Source organism: Mobula birostris, chromosome 8 (assembly GCF_030028105.1).
Source record: "Mobula birostris isolate sMobBir1 chromosome 8, sMobBir1.hap1, whole genome shotgun sequence".
NCBI lineage: Eukaryota > Metazoa > Chordata > Chondrichthyes > Myliobatiformes > Myliobatidae > Mobula > Mobula birostris.
This window is the reverse complement of record NC_092377.1, coordinates 132,643,169-132,660,046: the sequence shown is the minus strand read 5'-3', so window position 1 is coordinate 132,660,046 and position 16,878 is coordinate 132,643,169. Positions and strand designations below refer to the sequence as shown.

The window sequence follows — 16,878 nt, the reverse complement described above, 5'->3', positions numbered from 1 at the left end:
CGCCATGTCTTCATCCTGAGCCTGAAGCTCCAGAGGGTTCCTGTACTGTGGAAGACGTCCTGCCTCGTCCCTGTCCGAAGACACCATGGCCCAGCGGCCTCAATGACGACAGACCGGTGGCATTGACCTCCCGCATCATGAAGACCCTGGAGAGATTTGTTCTGGAGCTGCTCTGGCCTATGGTCAGGCCACACTTAGATCCCTTCCAGTTCGCCTACCAGCACCGACGAGGGGTTGAGGTTGCCAACGTCTACCTGCTGAACCATGCCTACGCCCACCTGGACAAGCCAGCGAGCACTGTGAGGGTCATGTTTTTTGACTTCTCCAGTGCATTCAACACCATCCGCCCTGCTCTGCTGGGGGGAAGCTGACAACGATGCAGGTGGATGCTTTCCTGGTGTCATGGATTCTTGATTACCCGACTGGCAGACCACAGTACGTGTGCTTGCAACACCCTGTGTCCAACTTAGTGATCAGCAGCACTGGGGCTCCACAGGGGACTGTCTTGTCTCCCTTTCTCTTCACCATTTACGCCTCGGACTTCAGCTACTGCACAGAGACTTGTCAGCTTCAGAAATTTTCAGTTGACTCTGCCATAGTTGGATGCATCAGCAAGGGAGATGAGGTTGAGTACAGGGCTACTGTAGGAAACCCTGTCAGACTAAGGAGCTGGTGGTAGACCTGAGAAGAGCTAAGGTACCGGCGACCCCTTTTTCCATCCAGGGGGTCAGTGTGGACATGGTGGAGGCTTACAAATACCTGGGGATATGAATTGACAATAAACTGGACTGGTCAAAGAACACCGAGGCTGTCTACAAGAAGGGTCAGAGCAGTCTCTATTTCTTCAGGAGACTGAGGTGCTTTAACATCTGCCAGACAATGCTGAGGATGTTCTACGAGTCTGTGGTGGCCAGTGTGATCATGTTTGCTGTTGTGTGCTGGGGCAGCAGGCTGTGGGTAACAGACACCAACAGAATCAACAAACCAATTCATAAGGACAGTGATGTTGTGGGGATGGAACTGGACTCTCTGACGGTGGTGTCTGAAAAGAGGATGCTGTCCAAGTTGCATGCCATCTTGGACAATGTCTCCCATCCACTACATAATGTACTGGTTGGGCACAGGAGTACATTCAGCCAGAGACTCATTCCACCGAGATGCAACACAGAGCGTCATAGGTAGTCATTCCTGCCTGTGACCATCAAACTTTACAACTCCTCCCTTGGAGGGTCAGACACCCTGAGCCAATAGGCTGGCCCTGGAGTTATTTCCTGGCATAATTTACATATTACTATTTAACTATTTATGGTTTTATTAATATTTAATTATTTATGGTGCAACTGTAACCAAAACCAATTTCCCCCGGGATCAATAAAGTATGACTATAACTAAGATTGAGGTCCCCCTCAATCTTCTACTGTACAGGAACTAACATAGTAAACTATGCAGCTTCTCCCTGTAACCCATGCATCACCTCCAATCCAGGTGACATTCAAATAAATCTGTTCTGTACTCCTTCTAGACTGATAATATCTTTCAGTTAACAGTGTGATGAAAACCATACACAATACTTTGTGCAACCTCACTGGCATCTTATATAAATGAACATCACTTCCCATCTCCTGTACTCAGTGCAGTTACTGTTGATGGCCAGTGTACCAAGCACCCTCGTCACCATTCTATCTATCTATCACACATTTCCGGTGAACTGTGGACATGAAATCCTCACTCCTTCTGTTCCATAACACTCCCCACGGTTCTGCCATTCACTGTTATAGGCTTAATCCTGAGCTGATTCCCAACATGCAATACGTTACTTTTATCAGAATTGAAAGCCATTTGCCAGTCCTCAGGCCATAAACCCAACTGAACAATATCTTCCAATAATAGCAAAGCCTTCCACACTGTCTACATCACCACCTATTTTAGTAGCATTTGTAAACCTGCTAACTATATATTGTAAACTTACAGACAATATTTGTATAAATTACACACAAAGGTGCTAGCACTGACCACTGTGGGATACCACTGGACAGCCATCCATTGCCAGAAACATCCTCTCTGATCACATTGTGCTTCCCACCACAGAGCTTATTATGAATCCACTCTGCTAATTCTACTTGATCCTGGTAATGTAACCTTCCAGACGAGCCACCAATGGTCCCTTGTTAAAGGCATGGAGGAGGAGCTTAGGAGAATGATGGTGGCTAATGGTGACTCCGTTCCTTGCATCTTTGGAAACAGTTCTATTTCTGTCTATAATATCTCTACCTTTTCCTTTCGGGGTTCTTCTGAAGACCTGGAGTGATACACAGACTTCGGTTCTTTACGGAAATGGGACCCGTTCTCGGGGTCTCACGACTGTCCATGACTTGATATGCCAAGGACGCGGCCTAGAAGAGTAGAGCAGCTTCAGGGTTCTGGGATTTTGTGGCTCCGGAGGCGGGCAGACTTGAGGTCAGTGCCGCGTAGGAAACTGGTGTGTCATGGGAGACAGAAGACCGAAAGCAGCAAGCTGGCTGCTGGCTGTGTGCCCAGAGACCCAAGCTCTTTGGGCACAGAGCTCAGAAAAAGCGACACAACAGACTTTTAGCATTGTAAATCAGCGAGTTATTTGTTATCTCTCCCCTCCCGCTGTGAAATGGGGACACCTCTTTTTCACTTATGAGGGAGAGAGAGATCCTGTGGTATGTCGAATTACCAGGTGAACGAGTAACATTTGGGGTACTGCGGGTCTGTGTCTTTATTGATGCTTTGCTGAATGTTTGAGTGCTCGGTGGGGGCGCGCAAAGATGCTTTTTGCTTTTGGGGGGAGCTGCTGCTTATGCGTGGGTGAGAGGAGCTTTGGGGTTCTAACAATTAACTGTCATTCATTCTTTGGGCCATCCTCTGTATTTGTATATGTTTGAGAAGAAAAAAGAATTTCAGGATGTATATTGTATACATTTCTCTGACATTAAATGTACCTTTGAAAATCCATACTATCAAAATCCGCTGTCCTGCTCGCATCTATCCTTTTGGTTACTTCTCTATAGCTACTTTAATATTAATAGAATTAAGGTCATGTTGCTCACAGGGATACACTTATTTGCTTGGAGGTACTATACATACGGAAGACCCTGTACTGTCTCTCTTTTTACTTTAACTCTCCTGAAGACTACCGAACTCTGCAGTTCTTGTGGGACCTCACTTGGATTATTGTGCACAGGTCTGCTTTGCAAGTGATAACTGTGTAGGTTTCAGGAAAGGCTGAAGATTCATGGGGATGTTACTGAGGCTGGAGGGCAGGAGTTAAAAGGAGAAACTTGAAAGACAATGGTTCTACTCCCAGGGCATTGGAGGATTTACTGGATGATTTTATAGAGGCATAATGAAATCATAAAAGGACTAGGTAAGACAAATGGTCAGTCTTTTCCCATTGCAGGGGAGTCCAAAACAAGAGAATATATTTTGGTGGTGATAGGGGAATTATTAAAAGAGAACTTATACTTATTATCAAACACAGAAGTTGGGCCATAGCGCCTCTTTCCCTCCTACCTATCCATGACTCTATAGGACAATTGTAGCAGCGTTGGTGGTCAAAGGCAGAGGGTTAGAATAGGAATAGGAGAGAGAAGTTATCCTTAGTGAGATACCTCTGACTGGGTGTAGCTGCAGGTATAACAGATTTGCAGTGATAAGTGCCTATAATGGGATCAGTGGAGAGAGATGAGAGGACAAGGGAACCATGGAGAGTGTGATGCATACAGAAAGGAGAGAATCAAGAGGAATATGTGCAGCTGGAGGGAGTGACTGGAAGATGACAGAAGTTGTTGTGAATGTGAATACCTGGTTGGTTGTAGGTGAAGACAAGGGGAACCCCATCACTGTTATGCTAGGGTTGTTGTGGGGAGGAAGAATGGGTGAGGGCAGACTTGTGGGAAATGGGAGAGATACCAGTGAAGACTACATTGAAAAGACTGGAGGATAAATCCCATTTTCCGAATATTCTGGAATGGAAACCTACATTATCAAAGTAGATGCATTGGAAACAAAAGAACTGAATGGAAGGTGTTGGCCAGAAGAAACTGCAGTCTATTCAAGGATAGGGGAAGCAGACAAGCCAGCTGTCTTTGTTTCCTCCTTTTTGTGGACGTTAAACTTATTCTTGTTCTTGGATAATCTAATCAGCAACTGAATATAGATACAGGAAGCTTCAGGTAATGATCGGCTAAAGCAGAGCCCATTCTCAAACAAGTAACGATTTGTTATGTAAAGAACGTGGACTCCGAACTGATTCTTGACACTGGAATAATCTAATCAGAGCAATAAACCTGAGACCATTCTCAGAGGAGTAGCTACTTGTTATGTAAAGTAACAGACCTGCAGTCTGGGATCTCATTAAACTCTGTCTGGGTTGCCTCATTTAACTGGTTTGGACCAGACAGAGTGTGAAGGCACAAATACACAAGGCTGCGATGGGCAGAACCATGAAAGAATGTTTGTTGTAGTCCTGTACAATGACCAGTAAGAAGTTGACCCAGGTAGGTCAGGTGACCTTGAGCCAATAGGAAGGAGATCCAATGGTTCAATTGATGAGGAACACTATAAGAGTCAGGAGCTCCAAATACGCAGGGGCCATAAATCTCCAGCAATCAGAGACCAAACATCAGGGATAATGAGAACATGTGGAGATTGGGACCACAAGGAACGCCTAGCCAGTGTAGACTCCATTCCGTGTAATAACTTTCCTCTTCATTGACTATTCATGGAGTGTCGGGGAATTCTAGGAGGGTGCACACAGGTGGAGAAGATGGTGAATCCACGTTCCTTTAGTTGAAACAATAAACGTTACTTGTCCGTAAATACAGATTCTCTGTACCTCACTGATCATTATTACAAGGGGTGATTCTTGTAACAAAGGTGAATAGTATTCTTGCAAGTGGCAGATTGAGAAAAGATGTAATCAAGATAATTGTGGGAGTTAGAAGACATCAGTTACAGTCTGTGTCCATTAAAAAAAGGTGTCTAACACAACACTTCGACAGGCTCTCTCTGTCACTAACGAGGGAGATAGAAATATTCCTCCTGCCACAGTGAGGGGACAGACCAACAGCCCACTGTTTCAATGCTACAATCTGCAGCATCGCACATTTTGATAGAAGCATACACTGCTGTCCTCATGTCCTGATCTCCCACGTTACTTCAGTCGGTGACACTGGTGAGGAATCGGGTCATCCAAAGGGCTGTGCCCTGAAGGTGTATACCCTCCAGACCATTCCTGGAGAAACCAAAAATGCTAGGCCGCTCGGCGAGCTCCGATGCTGAAGAACTGCAGTTTGAGTGCAGCTGTAGATCATGGAATGTGATAGAACGCCAGCCATTGTAGAAAGGAAAGAAGAGATATCAAAGAGAAGAAATTAAACTGTTTTGTGGATGAACTAGAAGAAGTGGTGCTCTGTGCCATCTTTAGCTCCTCCTCCAAGTGGATGGAAACTTAGAGACCAGATATCCATGACAAACATCAGGGTCAGTGTACTGAGAGTTGTTAAAGTGGTGGAAGGCTTCCTAAGTGTCACACACATTGGTGGGATGGGATTAAACAAAGGGGCTGAATAAAGAGTCCATCTATGAGGACATGAGTTCACTGGGCAACCACAGGCAGGAAAAATGGGCCTACCAGGTGCGTGCTTCACCCACTGTTCTACTCTCTGTATACACATGACTGTGTGGCTAGGCATTGCTCAAATAACATCTGAAAAATTTGCTGATGATACAACCATTGTTGGTAGAATCTCAGGTGGTAACGAGAGAACGTACAGGAGTGAAATATGCCAACTAGTGGAATGGTGCCACTGCAACATCAGTAAAACGAAAGAGGTGATTGTGGACTTCAGGAAGGGTAAGATGAAGGAACACATCCCAATTCTCATAGAGGGATGAGAAGTGGAGAGAGTGAGCAGCTTCACGTTCCTGGCTGTCAAGATCTCTGAGGATCAACCCTGGTCCCAACACATTGATGTAATCATTAATAGTTATAGTCATAATTTATTGATCCCGGGGGAAATTGGTTCTCATTAGAGTTGCACCATAAATAATAAATAGTAGTAGAACCATAAATAGTTAAATAGTAACATGTAAATTATGCCAGGAAATAACTCCAGGGCCAGCCTATTGGCTCAGGGAGTCTGACCCTCCAAGGGAGGAGTTGTAAAGTTTAATGGCCACAGGCAGGAATGACTTTCTATGATGCTCTGTGCTGCATCTCGGTGGAATGAGTCTCTGGCTGAATGTACACCTGTGCCCACCCAGTGCATTATGTAGTGGATGGGAGACATTGACCAAGATGGCATACAACTTAGACAGCATCTTCTTTTCAGACACCACCGTGAGAGAGTCCAGTTCCATCCCCACAACATCACTGGCCTTACAAATGAGTTTGTTGATTCTGTTGGTGTCTGCTACCCTCAGCCTGCTGCCCCAGGACACAACAGCAAACATGATAGCACTGGCCACCACAGACTCGTAGAACATCCTCAGCATTGTCCGGCAGATGTTAAAGGACCTCAGTCTCCTCAGGAAATAGAGACGGCTCTGACCATTCTTGTAGACAGCCTCAGTGTTCTTTGACCAGTCCAGTTTATTGTCAATTCGTATCCCCAGGTATTTGTAATCCTCCACCATGTCCACACTGACCCCCGGATGGAAACAGGGGTAACCGGTACCTTAGCTCTCCTCAGGTCTACTACCAGCTCCTTAGTCTTTTTCACATTAAGCTGCAGATAATTCTGCTCACGCCACGTGACAAAGTTTCCTACCATAGTCCTGTACTCAGACTCATCTCCCTTGCTGATGCATCCAACTATGGCAGAGTCATCCGAAAACTTCTGAAGATGACAAGACTCTGTGCAGTATTTGAAGTCCGAGGTATAAATGGTGAAGAGAAAGGGAGACAAGACAGTCCCCTGTGGAGCCCCAGTGCTGCTGATCACTCTGTCGGACACACAGTGTTGCAAGCACACGTACTGTGGTCTGCCAGTTAGATAATCATGAATCCATGATACCAGGGAAGCATCCACCTGCATCGCTGTCAGCTTCTCCCCCAGCAGAGCAGGGCGGGTGGTGTTGAACGCACTGGAGAACTCAAAAAACATGACTCTCACAGTGCTCGCTGGCTTGTCCAGGTGGGCGTAGACACAGTTCAGCAGGTAGACGATGGCATCCTCAACTCCTAGTCGGTGTTAGTAGGCGAACTGGAGGGGATCTAAGTGTGGCCTGACCATAGGCCGGAGCAGCTCCAGAACAACTCTCTCCAGGGTCTTCATGATGTGGGAGGTCAACGCCACCGATCTGTAGTCATTGAGGCCGCTGGGGCACGGCGTCTTCGGCACAGGGACGAGGCAGGATGTCTTCCACAGTACAGGAACCCTCCGGAGCCTCAGGCTCGGGTTGAATACATGGCGAAGTACTCCACATAGCTGAGGGGCACAGGCTTTGAGCACCATGGTACTGACACTATCCGGTCCTGCAGCCTTGCTTGGGTTGAGACGTTTCAGCTGTCTTCTCACCTGTTCAGCTGTGAAGCCCACCGTGGTGGTTCCGTGTGGGGAAGGGGTATAGTCATGAGAGCAGGATGGGGGACTGTGAGGAGGGGTAGGAGGGGAGAGTGGAATATGTGTTGGTTGGGGGCCGACAACAGATGGCTCATGTGGGGGATGGGCAGGGGCCACAATGTCAAGTCTGTTAAAGAACAGGTTAAGTTCATTGGCCCTCTCCACACTGCCTTAAGCTCCTCTGTTGCTAGTTTGCCGGAACACAGTAATGGTCCTCATCCCCCTCCAGAGCTCTCTCATGTTGTTCTGCTGGAATTTCCACTCGAGCTTCCTCCTGTACCTGTCTTTAGCCTTCCTGATCCTGGCTTTCAGGTCCCTCTCTATTGCCCTCAGCTCCCCCCTATTTCCATCTCTAAACACCCTCTTTTTGGCGTTCACGATGTCCTTAATGTCCTTTGTCACCCATGGCTTGTTTTTTGAATAACAAAGGATAGTTCTTGTTGGAACATTGCAGTCCACACAGAAGTTGATGTAATCAGTGATGCACTCTGTAGCCCATCAATATCCTCTCCATGTGGCTCACAGAGTGCCTGCCATTAAGAAGGCAAGACAGCAGCTATACATCATTAGGAGTATGAAGAGATTTGGCCTATCAACAAATACACTCCAAAACTTCTATGGTTGTACCATCGAGAGCATTCTGACAGGCTGCATCACTGTCTGGTATGGAGGGGCCACTGCACAGGACCGAAAGAAGCTGAAGAAGGTTATAAATCTAGTCAGCTCCATTTTGGGCGCTAGCCTACAAAGTACCCAGGACATCTTTAGGGAATGGTGTCTCAGAAAGACAGCATCCATTATTAAATACCTCCAGCATCTAGGGCATGCCTTTTTCTCACTGTTACCATCAGGTAGGAGATACAGAAGCCTGAAGGCACACACTCAGCGATCCCGGAACAGCTGCTTCCCCTCTGCCATCCGTTTCCGAATGGACTTTGAAGCTTTGGACACTATCTCACTTTTTTAATCTACAGTATTTCTGTTTTTGCACATCTTTTAATAATCTATTCAATATATGTAATTGATTTTCTTGTTTATTTATTATGTTTTATTTTATTTATTATTATTATTTTTCTCTCAGTTCTAGATTTTGTATTGCATTGAACAGCTGCTGCTAAGTTAATAAATTTCACGTCATATGCTGGTGATAATAACCCTGGATCTGATTCTGGTGGATCTTGGGTAAGGGTTGAAATGGGCAGTGTGGGGTTGGGGAACTTAGAGGATGGAAGTTGTAGAGGAGAGAGCAACAGAATTTACACGGGTAGTAACGATGCAGGAGTCTGCAGCCTGACTTTTCTCAGTTGCGCTTGAGTCTAATTTTTCTGATTTTTCTCATTGGTGACTTGTCATTTGGCATAGGGATGTGAAACTGTGTGATTGGGTTGACAATGGAGCATGTGGTATTCAAGCAGACACACTGTGTAGTGAGCGTTAGGAAGGACAGACAGATGATTAGTCAAAATTGCTGTCACTGGGATGAGTTGCAGTGTAGCAGCGGGGCAAAATCAAAAGGGTAATAAATACAGGACTGAAAGTGTTATATTTGAAAGCACTCAACATACAGAATAAGGTGGTTGATCCTGTAGCTCAGTCAGGGAATGGCAGGTATGATGTTGTGGGCATCAATGAGTCATGGTTGATAGAGGAGTATAATTGGGAGCTTAACATCCAGGGATCACAGTATATTGAAAGGACAAGCAGAAGGGCTCAGAGTCATAGAAAAGTACAGCACAGTATCAAGCCCTTCAGCCCAACTAGTGCATAATAAAACCTTTTAAACTGCCTACTCCCATGAACATCCACTGGTACCATAGCCCTCAATACTCCTCCCATGCTTAAACATTGAAATTCAGCTTGACACCACATGTGATGGCAGTTCATTCCACACTCTCATGACTCTCAGAGTGCAAGAGTTTTCCTTCAATGTTCCCAGAGTCCTCAGCTTTGCTTGTTGCTCGGCTGCTGGGGCGGAGTCGAAGCGCTCGGCATAGGATGGTGCTCGGAGAGACTGTGTCAGAGGGGCTGGTCGGATGCTCGAAGTTTTCGGACGGACTCAGAGTCCACTGCTTCCAATGGTGCTGCATCGGCAAGTTGGCAGCGCTTGGAGGTTCATGGCAGGGAGAGTTTCTCCCTTCTACTGCTTGCGTGAGATGATGAAGCTATCGGGGAAATGAGAATTCTTTTTACTGTGCCCATGCTCTGCCCTTTATCAAATTATGGTATTGCTTTGCACTGTTGTAACTATATTCTATAATTATGTGGTTTTGTAAGTTTTAGTCTTGGTTTGTCCTGTGTTTTCTTGTGATATCATTCTGGAGGAACGTTGCATCATTTTTTAATGCATGCATTTCTAAATGACAATAAACGAGGTCTGAGTGTCCTCATTATCTAAAAACTTTTCACATTCCATGCTTAATCCATGATCTCTGCTTATAATCCCACCTAACCTCAATTGTTAAAGTCTGCTGGTATTGACGCTATCTATACCCTTCATAATTTTGAATATCTCCATCAAATTACCCCTCAGTCTTCTACATTCTGAGGAATAAATTGTACATGAGAGCCCAATGATCCAAAAATTGCATGCTTTTCCTCCTGCACCAATTCCTTAGCCACATGTTGAACTGTATAATCTTCTTATTTCTATCCTCACTAGCACGTGGCACTAATAGCAATCTTTTTGCAGAACCAGTCATAAGGAGGTGGCTGGAAACAGACCCAAGTGCAAGACACAGACACTGAAGTACTAGGGAGATGACTAAAATACAGGGCGAGGGCAAGGACATGGACAAAAAAACCGAGAACCCGGACAGGACTGGACAAGAGAGCTAGGAGTCCGGGTTTGGACTCCGAGCTAGAGACGGGACAAGAACCTGGGTCTTGCCTCTGGCTCAGACCCCAGAACTAGGCAAGGACAAGACTTGGCTGGCAGGCTGGACTAGACTGGAGTCTTCAGACTTGATGCGAGGCTGGAGACCAGAGACTTGAGGTGAGGCGGGAGTCCAGAGACTTGAGGGGAGGCTTGAGACTTGAGGTGAGGCATGGGGTCTTGAAGCTTAGCTTGGCTAGAGGCTTGGGGTCTTGAAGCTCCTCCTGGGCAGGGCGCGAATCTCCACCAAGAAGGAACAGAAGGGACAAGAAAGGACAGAACCAACCGCAGGGTAACGGCAAGACGGCCTGACTAACCCAGCACAGGAAAGGGACAGGAAGGGACAGAACTGACCGCAGGGTAATGGCAAGACGGCCTGACTTACCCAGTGGAGGCAAGGGACAGGAAGGGAGCCAGGTACAGGGTGGCTCCAAGAGAAGTCTTCAGGCGAGGTGAGGCAAAAGTTACTGGCAAGACAAGGCAAGGCTTCAGGCGAGGAAACAGAAGGCAGGGGAAGGGATACAAGGAGTAAGGACAAGAACAATCTAGCAGCCATGCCCTGGTGTCCGGAGGTATTTATTCAGCCAGCCACAACGAGAATCAGCTGCCTCAATTAGTGCTCAACAGGAACAGAAACAGGGTAGACAGGAAAACCTGGAGCAAGGGTCGATGGACCAGACCGTGAACTGGAACACGGACTTCATGGATCAGACCATGACAGAACCTTTCAACTCTTCCTTCCTACTGTATGTCTTTGGTATCTACATAGACCCTACAAAAGCCTCTGGCTATTCCCCCTCCCATTTAAGAATGCTGAAGTCTCAATCAGAGATATTCCAGAGCATTGTCTCAGGAGGCAACATACCATCTAAGAATCTCACTCTCGTCCACAGAACCTCCTTTCTGTACCCCTAACTAATGAATCACCAATCACTGCAGCTAACCTCTGCTACCCCCTTCCCATCTGAATCGCAGAATCAGGCTAAGTGCCAGATACTTGTCCACTATGACTTAATTCTGATAGGTCATTCTACCAACACCTCTCCCCCCCACAACAGTATCCAATTTTGTCTACCCGTTGTCAAGGGGTTGGCCACAGGTACAGTCTGCACTCGCTCTTTAATTCCTTTTCCCTCCCTGACTGTCATCCAGTTTCCTGTGTTCTGCACCTTGGGTGTAACTACTTCTTCATTTGTCTTATCGATCACACTCTCAGGGTGGCATGGCTCTGTTGCTGAACAATGAAATCAAATCCTTAGAAAGAGGTGACATAGGATTGGAATATGTAGAATTGTTGTGGGGAGAGTTAAATATAGACAAAGGTAAAAAGACCATATACAAGCCTCCAAACAGTAGCCAGGATGTGGGCTACAAAGTTAAAGTGGGAAATCGAAAAATCATATCTGAAGAATATTTGTTGTTTCTGAGAGATCTGTCGAGTAGGGGATATCACCTTCCCTTATTCTGGTTGTGTGTTTTGGGAATGCTCTTCAGATTTAGAGCACTTACTATTTTTACGTGGTTCTTTGTAAATCCAGTATTTCATTTTTTTTGCTGAATAGACTTCCCACATGGTCTTCCAATGTCTTGAACAGTCACAGATCACGGACAGCCACATCAGCACTGCTGTTAGAATTTGACAGGATAACTTTAAAGTATCTTCTGTTCCTCACACAATGCCAAACCTTAAAGTCATGTTGTTAATTTGGGAGAAAACACTGGCAAGGGTTTGCTTGATGTTGTGAATAAATTTGCACTATTCTTCAGAAAAATAATTAATTATTTATCTATCAGTTTCAGAAAACCTGACGCACAGTGGAGAGTATCCTGACTGGTGCATCATGGCCTGGTATGGAAATACCAATGCCCAAGAACAGGTAAGCCAAGAGAAAGTGGTGAATTCGCCACAGTCCATCAAAGGAAAAGTCCTCCCAGAAATTGAGTGATGCCACAAAAATGCATTCAGCATCAAGGATACCCACCATCCAGGCAATGCTCTCTTCCCTCTGCTGCCATCGGGAGAAGGTGAAGGAGCCTTAGGTGCAACACCACCTGGTTCAGGAACAGGTCTTACCCTTCAACCATCGGGCTCCTGAACCAGTATAGATAACTTCACTCACCTCATCACTGCACTGATCACACTATGGACACACTTTTAAGGGCTGAATAACTCATGTGCACGATATTATTAGTTACTTTTTTCTGACCATGATTATTATTATTGTATTTGCAGTTGCTCATTATTTTTATATTGGTTGTTTGTCAGTCTGTGTAGTTTGTCATTGATTCTATTGTATTTCATCGCTCTACTGTGAACGCCTGCAAAAAGATAAACCGCTAGGTAGGGTATGGTGACAGAAAAAGACTTTAAACTTAGCAGGCATTTATTGCTGGAGTGTTGGTCAGCAGAAAGGCAAGTTAACAATCCACCTTCATTTAGATTTTTTTCAGTGTTAGCCAATTCTTTTGTACATATTGTGTTGGATAGGTCAACGCTTAGGTATTCAATGTTAACATGCAAGTGCTAATTGAATTGCTTAAACTCTTGCTGCTTGACTGAGATTGAAGTGACCTTGCTTCAAACATGGAGACAACAAAGATTTCAACTAGGGGCAGCTTGGCAGAAGAGAGGAAAGATCATTATGCAAGAATGTGTAATAATTTCAGTTTATCCAGTTGATTTTAACTGTGGAGAGTGCTTGCTTCATTCGTCATTTGCATGTCAGAAGCACATGTCATTGCGTATAAAGCATAGGTTGACAGCTTCTTAAGGGTGCCACAGGTTACTGATACAAGTCAAATGAATGGGGTTGAGAGGGATAATGAATCAGCCATGATGGAATGACATAGCAGACTTGATGGGTTAAGTAGCCATATTCTGCTCCCATGTCTTATGGTCTTAAGACATTCATACAATCAATCTCTTTTGACTTGTGCATTCCAGTTAGTGGAGAGGAGTAAACAGTTGATGTTTTAGGCTGAGACCCTTCATGAGTTCTGATGAAGGGTCTCAGCCCGAAATGGAAACTGTTTGTTTCTTTCCATAGATACTGCCTGACCTACCGTGATCCTCAATCACTTCGTGTGTTGTCTTGGGTTTCCAGTATCCGCAGATTTTCTTGTGTTTGAATCAATATTATCACAGAACAGGGCTATTAAATGTATTTATACAGATTCTGAAAGTGTATCAGCAGGGGAAATAGAACGCTCAAACGAACACAGCCTTCCAACTCATTATCTACTGCGATGGCATGTGGGAAAATCCAACAGGAGTCAGCTGAAAATGCCAAAAAACCCAAACAGAATATTCAGGAAAGTAATGGTTTCTACAAACCAATGGCGAGCATGGCTTCATAGTTCCGCTTCACATTCTTATAGCGGAGTTTTTCCCAGTCACTCAGCTCTGCCCACTCTTCTTTGGAAAAGTAATAAACAATGTCGTTAAACTTGTTTGCATCCTGGAAAGATAGACGTGTTCCCTGAAATACCAGACTATTTATCAGAGTAGAATATCTATTTTCTTTTATCACAGTTGCAAAACAGATTAGACAACATTCCACATATTTATTTTGTGTGCAAGGATAATCCCTGCAATATAGGAAACAGGATCAAGCAATCACAAGCTCAAATTAAAGGGGAGTCCCACTGGGCTGAACGCAAGGAGAAATTTTATTTTGAGGTTGGCAAATACTTGGAATTTACACCCGAGAGCTGAGTGAGATCAACCACTGATTACATTCCAGATGAAATGAAAGTATGTCAGGATATCAGAGGAATGAAACTACTACATATCACAAAATGAGTTAAATAATGCTCTTCAGCACATATATGAGCTACGATATTGTGGAATGATTGGGAATGCTTGAGATGCTGATTGACTACATCTTGAAAATCATTGCACTTATTTCTGGATGAAGGAAAGACACTATATTATTGGCATAGCTACTTCAATATTTCAATCATGCTGTTGTCATCCAGCGACATCTGAACAACAAAACAGGAGACATAACACAATCCCTATTTTCACCACACAATTCATGACGAGTTAAGAACTCATTTGATTCTCTTAAGAAAACCTACGAAGTTGAGATAAAAGTCACCAAAAAAAGAACAAAATGGTGAAGATAATCAAATGACAGGCATGATCTGTGGAAACAGAAATTAAGTGAATGTTGTCTCACATCTGGGGAGAAACAAAACACCATAGGGATACAGAACTGGAAGCATGAGGTAGATAGTCTGAATGGCCACACAACCAAAATTGATGTCCATGATGAGGATCAACACCCGGTTTAACTGATCAACTCCCCACTGACAGGAATTAATGTGGCTGGGCCCTCTCCACAAGCAGGAACTTATCTGGTCTGAGATGGAGCAACGGCATCGTTTCCCTTTCAAGGCCATCAAGAGCACATCAATACATCATCTGTGTCCAAGGTCCCAGGGAACTCACCTCCGATTCCCAGCTCCCAGACATGACTTCATCTCCTAAAGCAGCACCTCAGCTTTCTTTCCTGAACTCACACACCCCAATTCCCCTGATCCTTCTCGCCCCTTTTCCCTTCTGGGCAACTCTGCTGCCCAAACCTCTTTCCCTGATCCTGTTACTTCCCGCTCTGCCGAGACGGCAGACAGCTCAATCATCTCCTGTGACCAGAGTGATGTTTTCTCGGTATTGCGCTGGAGATCGTTTCTCCCACAAGAGTTTCCTTCTGACAAGGGTGCACTAGCTCCTCACTAATACTCTCGATCACGGGTCCAGTGCCTTGTGTCCTGAGAGAATTCAGTCCCTCACGATTTCACTCTCAGAAACTCCACACAACCACACACACCCACCACCTCCTGCCGTAACCCGCTGCTCGCCTGCACGCTGCTATTAAAAGACGTTACTCTCGTGAGCGGGGCTGGGCCAATCAGACGACGGCATACCGCACTGCGCGTGCGGCGCTGAAGCTCTGTGGGGAAAAGCGCCAAAACCATCCGGAACTTGACATCATCTCCGCTTTCCCGCCAGAACGACGGGATGGGTGGGATTGTCTACGGCGCATGCGCGTTGTCCGGGTAGGTGACGTGATGACGACAGGGGACGGAGCCTGGGCGGGGCTCTGAAATAGCAGTCTCTCCTTGAGCAGGTGAAGAAGTTGGTTTTAGTTTATACGATTTTATAAAGTCCAGGGATTCTGTTATTCCTGAAAGTCTGTTGGTTCATCAGTACTGTGGTGGCCAGTGCGATCATGTTTGCTGTTGTGTGCTGGGGCAGCAGGCTGAGGGTAGCAGACACCAACAGAATCAACAAACTCATTCGTAAGGCCAGTGATGTTGTGGGGATGGAACTGGACTCTCTCACGGTGGTGTCTGAAAAGAGGATGCTGTCCAAATTGCATGCCATCTTGTTCAATGTCTCCCATCCACTACATAATGTACTGGCTGGGCACAGGAGTACATTCAGCCAGAGACTCATTCCACCGAGATGCAACACAGAGCGTCATAGGAAGTCATTCCTGTCTGTGGCCAACAAACTTTACAACTCCTCCCTTGGAGGGTCAGACACCCTGAGCCAATAGGCTGGTCCTGGACTTATTTCCTGGCATAATTTACATATTACTATTTAACTATTTATGGTTTTATTACTATTTATTATTTATGGTGCAACTGTAACGAAATCCAATTTCCCCCCCAGATCAATTAAGTATGACTATGACTATGACTACTATAAGTTAAGGAAAATATTATGATATGTCAGCTATTTTTACAAATGGATCAAAATATAGTTAATCTGGGAATGTTGTGGCTGTTTCAGTGCCCAAATTACATGTAACAATAAAGAAACGACTAAATAATTATTTATCAGTACATCTAGCAGAATTGGTTGGCATCATGTTAGGCTTACAGTGGCTGGTGGAAGTTTGTCCATGTAAAGTTGTAACATTCAGATTGCTTTTTCAGTTTTGAAGAGTTGAAACAGCAGTAGGTCAATTTACTGTTGGAAGCTCATCAAAGATTAGTTCGTGTCCAAGTTATCGATTGCATTTTTTTCTTAAGGGTCCCTGCACATAGAGTTGTTGAGGGGTTTTGAGAGGGTTGATTGTTTAGCTGAAAGTGTGTAAAAAGTTCAGCAGTGGATATAGACCTTCCACTTAGCAAATCAGAAGCTAAGGGGTTGGTAGGGTTAAGAATTAAGGGATTATGGCAAGACTTGTGGAATAATGAGCATGGGGGAGAGACCTTTACAAAATACATGAAACTTGAGTTCATTAGAAAGTGGGATAAAACGAGAAGGGATGAGTTATGTTGACATGACTTACAATGGTTTAATTATTCCTTGTATCTTGTTTGTAAACATCATTCTGGGTTATGCACGTAATATTATGAAACAATTGAATATTTATTATTACACTGTCAAGCATATGGTTG

The 16,878-nt window shown here is 44.9% G+C and overlaps 1 protein-coding gene across 1 annotated transcript in view; it reads right to left on the bottom strand.

The window, feature by feature from the left end:
* The window catches only part of LOC140202063 (uncharacterized), a 381,219-nt gene that overhangs the window by 178,408 nt on the left and 185,933 nt on the right, over window positions 1-16,878 (bottom strand). The window contains 2 exon segments of the mRNA XM_072266920.1: window positions 13,799-13,922; window positions 15,301-15,419. Coding sequence (XP_072123021.1) covers window positions 13,799-13,922; window positions 15,301-15,419 — 243 coding nt within the window.